This window comes from Balearica regulorum, chromosome 3, assembly GCF_011004875.1.
Source record: "Balearica regulorum gibbericeps isolate bBalReg1 chromosome 3, bBalReg1.pri, whole genome shotgun sequence".
NCBI classification, from domain to species: Eukaryota; Metazoa; Chordata; class Aves; order Gruiformes; family Gruidae; genus Balearica; species Balearica regulorum.
The window spans coordinates 103,106,922-103,119,799 of NC_046186.1; the positions used below are offsets into that span (position 1 = coordinate 103,106,922).

General features: G+C 37.7%; 1 protein-coding gene across 1 annotated transcript in view; it reads right to left on the reverse strand.

Moving 5' to 3' along the window:
• USH2A (usherin) overlaps nt 1–12,878 on the reverse strand; it is a 396,138-nt gene that overhangs the window by 135,744 nt on the left and 247,516 nt on the right. The window contains exons 38-39 of the mRNA XM_075749252.1: nt 4,027–4,177; nt 3,712–3,854 (exon numbers count right to left, since the gene is read on the reverse strand). Of these exons, the coding sequence (XP_075605367.1) occupies nt 3,712–3,854; nt 4,027–4,177 (294 nt within the window). The remainder of the gene's footprint in view (nt 1–3,711; nt 3,855–4,026; nt 4,178–12,878) is intronic.

The following is a 12,878-nucleotide window of genomic DNA, read 5'->3' on the forward strand; positions in this document are numbered from 1 at the left end:
AAGAGATGGACTTGCAGTCACTTATGTAAGAACTAAAAGTAAAAAACTGGACTGCCTGGCAGGCAACTTGCAAAACCTTCTCTCAACTACTGCAAGCCACTTGCAGTAAGGGCTTCAGTGAGTTCTCCATACTGGAATTGTACACTGACCCATGGGATTGAAATGAAGAGAACATGCTGGTGACTGAGATGTCCTGCTGTACGCAACTCATTGGACTGCAGACAGTTTCTGGGACGCTCAAAAGAAAGGAACAGGCAGCTTTTCTCTAAAGTACCAATTTTGCTAGCTTAAAACTTCTCCAAATCAATATGGATTTTCTCAAGCACTAGAAAAAGCACCTTTCTTCATTTGATCAAAGATTACACCGTGTGGATTGCTATCAGCCAATATAATGTTGTGGATCATAAAGCTACACCATAAGAATGCAGTAGCTGCCATTGGGCCAGCTTCAGGTAGCTATAACCAACTCCTTTACAGCTTCCTTCTTGGACAGCTCAAAGACTTGCCATAACAAAAGGGGAAACTTAACTGATATCTTCTTTTTTTTTACATCTAGAAAATATAATTTTATTTCTGAATAAAATCCGTGAAATTCTGCTCTCAGTTCAATGGTACGTACTGACCTCTCAGTTCAGTGGTGATTACATCGATTGCAAGAGTTATCTTAAATTTACATTCAAGTTACTGAAAGCAAGATCTAATCCAGAAACTTCATCAACTGTTTCTATTTGTCTGGCAGTAAATAGTCTGATGCTATACTGACCAAGATCACTGGAACAAACATCTTTTATTAACACATGTTTAACAGGTTTTAAAATATTCATAGGATGTGTATGTTATTGTTATCTGGCAGGGGCAGGTTAGACTTTTAAAAATGCATGGAATCACTTACTAGTGCCACGCTCATGTAAATGGAAGTATTCGAAAATTATTTACAGCATTTTTTCTTGCATTAAAAAATACCCCAAACCTACTAATGTGTATATGGAGACGTTTTATTATTAGATACAACAAATTTTTATGGCAGCATTTGCTAATTTTTCCTTAATCATTCCTAATATCCTCCTAGTTTACTAAATATTAATCATAAATAGAGTATAATATGCAGATATTTGTGAAATTGTCAGCTTGTATTAGTAGAACTCTATTCACTTTAAAAGTGGATGTTTTGATTTACGTCTATTGCTATCAGGTGTATGTGCACATAAACACACACACACTCATTTCTTTTATTCCTACAGATATTTTATGCTTTGGTGAAACAAAAAAGACGAATATTCACTGCATAAAAATCAATAAGAACATGTGCACATGCATATATTTCAACAGAGTAAGAGATATGGGAAATTTCTTCTGTCAAATTGTACTTTAAAAAGCCAACGTCCAGTGGTTAGCAGGGCCAGGAATTAAGTGTACTTCCATAAGAAGCTGTCAGTATAGGCAGTTTTATAAGAAACCTTGACAGAAATAGTGCTTATACCCAGTGACAATCATTCAGTCTTAAGCAATTGAGTTGAATATCCTTTCACAGATGGTAGCCCTCCACAATGACACCAAACCCAGAGTCCTTTGTCACCACTGAAAGTTGGAGGGGGTTTTGTAAATTACAAGGGTTATTGGATACTGGGGACACGTCAGCATGTATTCTGTAGCAGTATCAGTGCAAACGGAAGAGGACATTTTGAGGAAAATAATTTTCCCCTTGGAGACATGGAGTTTACAACTGAACTACAGAAGTTTGTTTCAAGCTAAGGAACACGATGTAGCATCATAGCCAAAGAGGTGAGTTGTTTGTTAATATTTCGATTGTGTAAACCCTGGCAGAGGCATTATATTTTTCTTTTCTTGTTCTTAAATTTCCTTTGGCAACATCTACCTTCCATACTAACTTAAGGCATTTTTGCAGTGAGGTTTTGCAGAGGGTAACATTTCGTGCTAGTGCACAAAGACTGTCCAAGTTCTATGCAGCAGGTAACTTCTACACATATGTTCAAGAAGACTGTATAGGAATGTATATCCTATGAAGGCCTTCTGCCCTATCCTTAAGTCCCAAAAAGAGAATTTGAAAGTTCTACACCTTCTACTTTGCACAAAAAATAAATTTTACATGTACTAACAAGTGATGCCTTTTAAATGTACTTCTGTTCTCGTCCTATCTAAAAAGAAACAACGTTATGTGAACTATCAGACCAAAGCTAAATAATCATTGCAATTTGAACTAAATAGTCATAGGAGACTGGTTGCATTTAGATCATGAATGTAGACAAGTTTAATAATATTGTATCCACTTTTGGTAGCAACAATTACAATAAAGGAATTGAATCTCACCGAAGATTTTCACAGGTAGATAACACATCTTCAGCATGTAAAGACCAAGTTCAGAACTTACTTATATTAGGTAATTACTTATAGGTAATGTGTTCATAGATACACTTATACCTTTGGAGCGTAAATGGATTTATCAGATAAATTTCTGTTGTGAATTATTTGCTCAGCTTCAAAGAAAAATGTTTTACAATTGTGGGAACACATGTTTTCTTCTGGGTGTTTTCTCAAGATAGACAGCTATCCATTTAGAGAAAGGACTAAAATGAAGTTGAGTCACCAGCACTGACTATTTGCTATGACAATTGCATATGAGCACCAGGTTAAATTTACGGTCTGAAATGCAGATATCATATCAGTGTAAAATCGAGTAAGACCACAAGGCACTTTGGGGTGGAGGCAGAGAAAGCAACACAGTGATGAAACCACTAATGAAACATCCCCCACTCTGCCTTTTCCTGCTTACTTACGACTTACTTTCTTGTTAAACAACTCTTTAGAAAAGACTTAATTTCTCTAAAATTTAGTACATGGGGTCATCCATTACTGATTTAAAAAAAAAAAAAAACAGCAAAGAATATGTTTGAAAACAACAGATTTTTCCAAAAAGTGTGCTATTAGATATCCTGCTACATTGTAAGAGAAAACTAATAGCTCAGTTTCTTGAAAAAAGCTGAAAATATGTATTTTGTATATGTATTACATACAACAAGCTCAAGTTTTGTCGTATATTGTATCAGGTGCAAAATCCTACCCTGCCAACTAAATGGCTACTGATACCTGTTTGTAAGATCAAGGAACTGTTGAACAAATTACGTGGAGTGAGACTGCAGAACATAGAACTATTAATGAGGCAAGTGATGGGACTGGCAATGACAAACTCAATTTCAGACGAGTAGATCACCACTTTGAATTAGCAAAGATCACTGGGAATGAAAAGTTCTGTTCAGCTGTGGTAAAGCTTAGGTACTCTCAACACAGAGATAAGACACTGTCATATATTATTAACTTCAACTTATTTTCTCTGATATGACTGAAATCAAAATCAAGGCCCTGAATACAAAGGAATACCACTTACAAAGCTGTACGTACCAGTGCATCTTAAAGTAACTGTATATGAACACATATGCATGGAAGGATATTATAAAACGAAATTATACTACTTCACAAAACATATATTTAAATATTCATGTTTTATGAAAATCTAAGACAGCAGATACTTGATCCCTTAGGAGTTATTATTGCAAGTTAATATTCAGGAAGGAAATATATTATTGCTGTTTAACTGAGAAAGCTAGATAACCAAAAGAAATTTAAGTGCAACGGCAGCTGAACTGTTATATATATTTTCTGCTAAAGGGAGTTAAATAAGATCGGACTGCTTACTGTCCTCTGCTGTAGTCATTGACGTCCACTTGCTATAAGCATTGCCATAACCATTGGAGGCAACCACTCTCATCTCATACTCGGTGTATGGCTGAAGATCTCCAACCCTGTGTTGTAAGGAAGCAGTAGGGCTGGAAAGCAAACTGCAAAAAAAAGCAAGATGAGTGGCATCGTTAAACATTCCAGCACCTAAAGAAAGACTAAAACATTACACGTCTTGTAACAAAACCAGCCACCCTAAAGCTGAGCCATATTCAAGATAATGGGACTTTTCTTGCTCAGCAGTTGATGGTGGCCTTGCTATAGTCTGCGTACTCTAAAATGTCACCAGCAGAATGCCTCCGCCGCATCTGGAGTCGGTAGCTGGGCGTGCCTGGGGCGTTGTTGCGAACTGGTGTAGACCAGACAACCTGAAGACTGGTCGGAGTGGCAGATGAAAGCCTTGGAGGCATCACGCCATCTGGAGCTGTCGAAAAACATGGATGAATTAGAGCAGAGAAAACCATGGAGAACATATGCCGGGTGGAAACAAAATGCTCCATATACTGGAAAAACTGTTCCTCAGGATCAACAGCAATGTTAACATGGTCCATTTAGTTTAACATTTTCACTACTGAACAATGCTATTTCCTTATTTTCTTCTTTCCAATCGAGCTACGTGAGTATAATTTTGCTAAAAGCAAACCTCCAAATACCAAAAGTAATTCAGAAGCAACATATTCTCTACCACCTGTTCAAATATTATCTATTTCTCCTTGTGCCCAGCTCTGCCACCTCGAGAAGTTAAAGAAATGCTCATGGAAGTGTTAGCCAGCAAGAGTAAAATTGATCAGACTTTTTATCATTCAGATACATTCTCACTCTTATAAATTAATAATATTTTAAAAAGAAAACAGCAGAAATTTTAAAGGAAAAAACATCTTTAGGTAGAAATGAAAATAGATACATGGAAGTCTCAGCCTCTAGCCCACTGTTTTGTTAAGGAAATTAATTTTTATGAAGTCCAGGAACTGCAGATCAAAATCTGTCAGTAATGATACCACCAATGACCTTTAACTGCTGCAAATTTCACTGCGTGCAGTGAAAAGAACTATGCCAATTTGCTCCCCTGAGTTTATGGCATTGTTTTTTCTTTAAGAAGAAAACAATCTGTTGAAGAAACTTTCTGTATATAAACACATCTGGAACTTTTATATATTATGCGTGTCTGTAGCAGTAGCTGTGTAGCTCTTTTCCAGAGAGTTAAAACACTGGAAAGTTACTGCCTTTGTCATTTAAACTCTTGCATAATAGTTTTGCTTTTCATGGTCCAGTAGTTACCATTTGCTTCTTTCTTCGGTCTTTCTAACAGATATTTTTTGTTGCTGTTATTTTCTTCCTTCTCTCTATTGGAAAAAAAAGTCTCAGAGATCTGTAACTTAAGGCGTAGTTGTAAGCCTCAAGGCATAAGTTGTAAGTTGTAATATGAGCGAACAGTATTTTACAGTAAGTTTTATGATTTTCATTTACCACCTGTATATGAAGTGGTTACTAGGAGGAAAGTAACAGACTTTGTGATACACTGTCTGAATCATTTTCTCCCTGAAACAGATGAAAGGATGGCATTGGCTTGGAAACAAAAAAGTTATCAGTCATATACAATAGTTTTTATTTATACTGACACATACCCACAGAAATATGTGAACTAGTACCTGGCTGCTTTACTCTGATGATACATATTTATGACTGGGGAACTTCAAAATTCTTCAGCTCCAGCTCCAAACTGTATTACGTAGAAAGGCACAAGACATATCTTGCTCCAATCCAGAGATTTGTTCCCTTTCCCTCAAGTTCAAGGTCTGCCAGTTCTCATAAGAAATTTTTACTAAAAGCTGGCTGCTGGGGTACCTGAGTTATTACCAGGTATTTTACTTCTGAGAATTGGCCCTTAGCCCTGCAACCCTCTTGGTTTTTTTCAGGACAAGATGAAGTGGAACAGGATCTCCAGCTTACCTCACTCCCTTCCCCTCCTCTCTGCTATTGTGAAAAAGACAACATAAAATTTCTGGGCTTCAGCCAGCCTGACTGCCTTTGGATGCTCCCTCCTGCTGCTGTTACTAGACCTAGGCAATAAGGCTCCAGTAAATCCCGAGTAAACTTGAAATCTTCCTGTTTCCAAATCCAGGAGATGCCTGAGACTGAGGTAATTCATGGTCTGCAGATCCCTTGCCAACACCTTCAAGGCCAATCAAGAGCTTGTGAGCACCTCAACTCAGAGGGAAGAAGATGGCTGATTTAACTTGAACAGCCCCCAACATCCCTCCAGCTGAGCCATCAAAACCAAACATCTGCACACCAAATGCCTCTGTATGTGAATCAAATTTCACTCTCAGAGTAAAATGGAGAGCACATATTTACCTCACTTAACATTGTTCTGTTTAGCAGCAACATAGCTACTGTTGGAGTTAAGTTGTGCGATAAGGGGGTTTGAACCTTATGGATGTAGAGTAGGTAATCATGAATTATTTTGGCATCCCTTTATAAAGTGATTCCTGAAGTTGGTAGGAGGCAAACTCGGCCAGCATGAGAAAGACGGCACAACTAACGTAAAAACTTTTATTACAGGGTTTTAAAAATGCTTTCACAAGCTGACACTAACAGAAAGACTCGATATCCCTTCAAAGCAGGCTACTACCTGATTTAAAACTGAACTGTCTGTAGCTTAAAATGCACCAGTAGTTTTAAGTGCACACAGAAATTCTACACAGCAAAACTAGCTACATCTAAAAATTAATCTAATTAGCTGAGCTGTAATTTGGCCAGGAAGCCAAAGTTCACATTGTTATTGAGGAGACAGTGTGTGTAACTCACTGAGGAGGCAAAAGTGTTAAATTTATTTCCAGTTCCATCAGGACACATCACTTCACCTTTGGCTTTCATTTCTCAATCTGTTAAATGGAGATAATAATACTTATCCTTCTTTGTAAAGCTTTCTGAGATCTATAAAGTAAAAGCTCCAGTTAAGCTTTATGTATGTATAGTGGTGGTTATTACAGCGATACAGGAATGTTCATCAAAAAAACAAAGATGTAGCTGTCTAAATGTCAATAACAATTCATAGTGCAGATGTTATTTTAATGGCGTAGGTAATCTCAGCTCAATGTTCAAATCTCTTCTACCAACAAAAGCACAGCATAGGGAAGAGTAGAAAATTTGGACAAATCTCTTGTGAAAGTCAACCGACCTGAAGAACAAGCCGAGCCCACTACTTTCAAACCGACGTGTTAGAATATATGGCAAATTTATCTCATTTGAAAGACATCTCGTAGGTCTCAGAGAATGTCCTCAGCTATGCACGAGAGCCAGTGTCCTCAGCTCTGCGATTCAAACAGGAATAGGGCAGGGGGACTGGAAGGTACGACAAAGAAATTGTCGAGTCTCTGCTGAGTCGTAATAAGAAAGGTGCTCTGTTAAACTAATCACACTTTGATCATTAAAACTACAGAGCACTTCCCCCCCAAAAAATGGTAATTCTAAATTGCACACAAAACATCCTTTGAACATTTCAAACACTCCTCATCACCAAGGTCTTCAGTGTAACATTTCCCTCAGCTTAACCCTTTTTATCCAATCCATATTCCCGAGAGACTCCTTACTACCCAAGTAATAACTGGCAACCAGCAATAATTCTGCTGCGAATTTCTCAACAGAAGAGCCATGTATCTATCAGCTTGATATATTGTCTTTAAGATGCAATGTTGCTCAAAAAGCTCCCCTCAAGCTTTAATATGACCCTCAGGGGGCAACCACTCCACCTGCAACCTACTGAATCAACATCTAGCCCAGTAAATCCTCACTTAGCAGGGCAGAAAGTCACGCTTTGTATATGAAAAGACTACAAAGGCAGAATAAAATGTTTAATCAGATGTCAATTTTAATCAAAGAATTAATAAACAGCCCCAAAAAATAATAAAAACCGAAGATTGTTTCAAGCTGACAATGATATATTGTATTGCAGATACTCAGGTATATGCAGCTGAGTCAAGAAAGATCTGATCCCTGCTCAGCCACTAATGTGCGAAGCAGTCTTGGAAAAGTGTTTTAACTTCTTGCCTCAATTTCCTTATCTTAAATAACATATGCAGTAGTAGTCAGCTTTCTAAGTATTTGTTTATTTTAGGACAGCAAGCATTGTGTTAAATAACTGTGCTTAAATGTTTACTCCATGTTGAAGGCCTGTATTCATTATATTTATCATAAGGATATATCTAAAATTTAAATTTTCTGAAAGTAGATGGCTGTAAGTAGGACTGTTAAAAGTGAACTATCATTAGGACAATAAATTATTATTTATTTATTACAATATCTGCACTATTAATCTTAATAAGAGGGAGAAAAGCCAGTAGAGCTTGATTTGATATCTATCAACCTGGTGTAAACTCACACCAATTTTGACGTGAAGCGACACCATTTTTAATAGTGATCAGATATGTTGGCCCTGCTGTATCCATAATATCTGCAGACAGGCAGCTAGAAGAGTTTGGAGTTATGTAAATGTAACTTTACAATTTGCCACATCTGCACGTGTAAAATATTTAGCACAGATGATGCATTTGCATCTTATCAAAATATTTTTTGTACACGTGTATGCAAACGATAACTGCAGGTATTTAACTACAGAGAAGGAAAATAGGCTCTCCACAGTCTGTGCCATAACGGCAAGGAAAAGTTTCAGTCAGACTGCCTTTACAGGAATGTCTCACTCAGTCATGCCTACTCTCACTCTTTTCCAGGTTCAATTCACAAACCCCATTTCTTTATCTTATTCCAGTGATTGCTTAGATACTCCCGATTCATTTTCTATTTTAGGTGCCCACACTGAGATCATCTCATGTCGGCACTTTTTATGGCAATATGTTCTGCACGTTGACATTTGTTTCTCCTGATTTTGCCAGGTATGCCTGTTATCTAGCTGTTTGCTCAGTCCAAATAATTCCAGTCATTGCACTCTCCATAATTCTCAACGTGGCCATGTGTTTTTGTTTCATTTAACCGAAAGACAGGCCATGATGCTGGGTCATATGTCATCACTAGAAGGGCATGCTAGTTATAAACCTTTATCTATTGGCAAAGCAGAAGATTGCTTTTTTGTTTCTTATCTTCACAGGTTCATTGAAGTTTACTCCGGGTTGGTTTTTAACCCTCTTTTCCCAGCTATCTTTCCTACTGAGTGTATAGAAAATACACATGGTTGTTCTTGATTTTCATTTAATATGTATGTTCAATCATGTTGTTTTCCACCTACTTAATGCCTAAAGAATGCATAGAGTCTTCCTGGATTTTTCTTTTTAATTTCATAATTTCACTGATACATGTTTTCCGTTACAGATATATCTCCGGCTACTAATACATATACCAGGGACAACGCACCCCTTATTCAACACACATCCATGCGCTTTGGAATGTACAATGTGAAAGGTCCATGGTGGCCTTCTTGCTTGCCCCTCTGACACATGGGGCTTGGGAAGAAAGGAAGCTGCGCTATGGGAAAAAGCAAGTAAAGACACATAAAGGAGTAGCTTAAAGCCTCCGTAAACTTCCCAGTAAATCCGAACCTGTTCATGCCTCATGTTCATGAAATTTTCTTTTCAGAAGTATGACATAAACGGTACAGAAACATCTTGTTCTCTCTTCATGATCTATCCTGTTTTATACATCTGATCTCTGCTATGATAGTAATTTCACTTGAAAAGGAGTGGCTTTGTAAATCTTTTCAGTTTTAGCATTAATCTTTAATGTTACTTGTACTTGTAAGGCACAATATCACTTGGAAATATGAAAATAAGAAGTTGGAAAAAATCTAAAATTTATCTTTATCTGGATTGAGTGTGTAAGCTCTAACTGCAAATTTTCCTCCACTTGCCCTATGTGGTATTCCAAGCTGCAGAATACAATCTTAGTAGGGCCCTGTAAATCAACTCAGGCTTTACTCCAGGACCTGCAGATCTGAAGTTTAAGACAGTTGGCTTTTGAAATGCCAGAGCAGGCTTACTTATTGCTCATTAATACTGCTCTAAAGAAAAACAAAATCAGATCTCCCCCTCCTTTTAATGAATTTTCATGTACAGCCTCAACATCTGCAATCCAGATATGGGTCTCAAGTAAAAATATGTGTAAGAAATGCCCCTTTCCATAGTCAACACATGTTCATAGTCAACACTATGAAAATGTCTTACAGATTTGTCACCTTTACATAAGAAGTAACCTGTCTTCCATCCCTCATGCTGGATAGAAGTTTATCCATGTTATTCAGCAAGAACTTTGCTAAACGCTAAAAGCTACAAAGGAATGCCAATAAGCAATTAGCTGAATGATTAATGATTTTAGTACCTGTAATAAAGACATTGGATGGAATTTATAACTGCCCAGTAAAACTAATTAGTCATCAGACTGTTTGAAAGGGTGCCTAGCCAATAACTGTCATATCACAAAATTAATTTTTAAAAAAAAGACCATGAAGAAAAAACATCAGGATTGGTATTACAAAATCGAGAAGAAACCACAACTAAACAAACTCCTGTGGGTAAATTGTAACTGTAGTTCCTGGAAAATTAAACTTTTGAGAAACTATCAGATCTGCCTCTTTTTACTTACATAAGGGAACAGATGTGGCAAGAGCCGAGGGAACAAGATCCTGTCTATCTTCATGCAATAGCTATGGCTTCCTGCATGAAGCAACTTCAGAGATTAATTTCAGGATTTTTTTTTTTTTTAAAGGAAAAGGATGAAAGAATTTGACATAATCTTCAAACTCTTACAGCTTCCCTTACAATTACTACCTGCAGGCAGAGAGCTATGAGCAGAGGCAGGTATGCTAGCTTCCACGTGGATGGCAGCACTGGCACCTCCCACCTCTGGTGAGAGTCTCGTAGACTGCTGGTGAGGAGACAGTTGGCTAAATCGAAGTTTCTTTCTTGATGTTGATAGTACAATTTCAAAGAACTGCAGGCTGGCTTTTAAGGTTTTTCCTTCATGTTTGAAACTAACCAGTACTTACAGAGCTCTGGAAATAGGGGATTCCCCAAAGCAACAAAAAAACCCCAAATTATGTCCCTGATGGTTGGGAAAAGACCAGGGAAGAAAGTCTGAACCTATGTAGCCTAAAGAATACTAGAAGAGCAAGGGGATAGACCTGTAGTGATCTTCAACTTCACAGAAGTTTTGCAAAGACAAAGAGAATCTCTGTGTCCTGGGAAACAAGATGTACAGTAATGGGATTAAACTGCTGCAAGATTTCAAACTGGAAAAGCTCCATCAGACTAAACAAAAGTTTTACTAGAAATGAGATGAGCTTATGGTTTTAAGGAAAGAAAATGCACAATATGATTTCCTGATGAACTCTTTTTCAGCCTAATAATTCAATGAAGGAGACTCTAACATCATAGAAGATGGAGGAGGAAGGAAAAAAAAAAAAAAAGACAAGGCACAGAGGTGGTGATGTTACAAGAAGCACATGCCTCAGGCCAAAGCATAAGTTGCTGAAAATGAATTTTTCATTATTGCTTTATTCTATGACTGAAAGGAAAACAGAGGATATTCAAAACCAAAAAGCAGCATTCCACATGAATAAGTGGACGTGGTTTCTGCAAATGATTGTTGCTATATCTCCACTAAGAAAACACAGCAACCTAACTTCATGCTAAAGAAAGAAAGATATTAGAGAAGATGTGAATGTTCTTGTTAAATAAGTGTGGTTCAAATGCTAGCATTACGAATGCTAGTACGAATGTGCCAGTGGACTGTTACTCCCAGAACAGTCTAATCTGCTGACAGAAAACAAAAGTCTTACCAGTTGATGTGCATTTTGACGGAAGCATCAATATATTTATCCCTAAATGTACAGACTGGAGAATAATGCAGGTTTGCAAATAAATTAGATCTGCAATAAGATTACCTGTAGTTATTTTTAATCCATGCATTTCTCTGCAGTACACAGAGGATGATGTGAAATACTACCATTTCTGATAGAATCCAAGCTTGAGAGTGTCCATAAATAGAAAACGGATCTGACAAGATGACAGATTAGCTGGTGTTAGGGAGCCACTACGCACAGTGGGCGGTGCAGTCTTATTATATCTTGAACATCCTATGGGTATCTGTGAGATCCAGGTCACTGGACTACCTTTTGGCCATGAAACAACTGAAGCCCTAACAGACATTCCCCCCCTCAAATTCTCTTCTTATTTGCAGAAAAAGGAGGAAAAGTGGTTTTCTCAAAGTTTCTGCTCCCAGTAATCCAGGCAACACAGAGCTGGATTTGGTTTGCAGCTGCTAATGAACTCCTTTATGCCATGTGTGGTAATCACCAATACCCCTTGTCTCCTTGTCAATGTCTTTTTATAGGGAAAATGGGAGGCAGGTGTTGAGAAAGAAGGGAGCGACTCTTCCAACTTGCAGTTATTCTCCTCGTCCCCCTCGTCTCCTCCACAGACAGCAACAAGCAGAAAGTCTGACTCCGGCATGCCTGGAGGGGACCAGCTCTCTGTGCAACTCTCCCAGACCACTGCACCCCCTCAAGCTGCCACCACTTCTCCTTCCCTTTCCGTAACAGAGAAATGTGCATTTACACTGCCACGTTTCCAGTGGCATTTACATGTTTATTTGAATGTTGGTTTGAAATGAATACTATATAGTACTATGATTTATAAATACAGAGAACATTTAGAAAAAGAAAATCAGTATTGTTGAATAAGAACAGTAAAATCCTAGTTATAAATGAGAAAAAACAGTCACCTGAGTTTTAACTAAAAATAGCCAGTGTTTATACCAACAAATAAACCATTGTTCACAGCAGATGCCCACATTAAAGGATCAGATGAGTTTATCATTACTGGGAGTTGCAAGGTTGCAAAGACCAAGGCACTGCCTCCTCTGGATACCTCAGCTGAGAATGTGCCGTCATTAATACATCTCATTACAGCTTTGGTTTTGGTTCCAGTTCTAGTCTCCTGATGGTATTGATATAAAACAATAGTAAATCTACAAACATAGCTGGTCTCATTGTGTTTCAGATTTTGTGATGTGTTCATGATATGATATTTCCCCAATCACTGTTCATACACCATTGTTTTCTGTAAGGAGCTTGCAGAGTTCCCGAAAGCTTTTGTATATTCTAACTTAATCTTCTG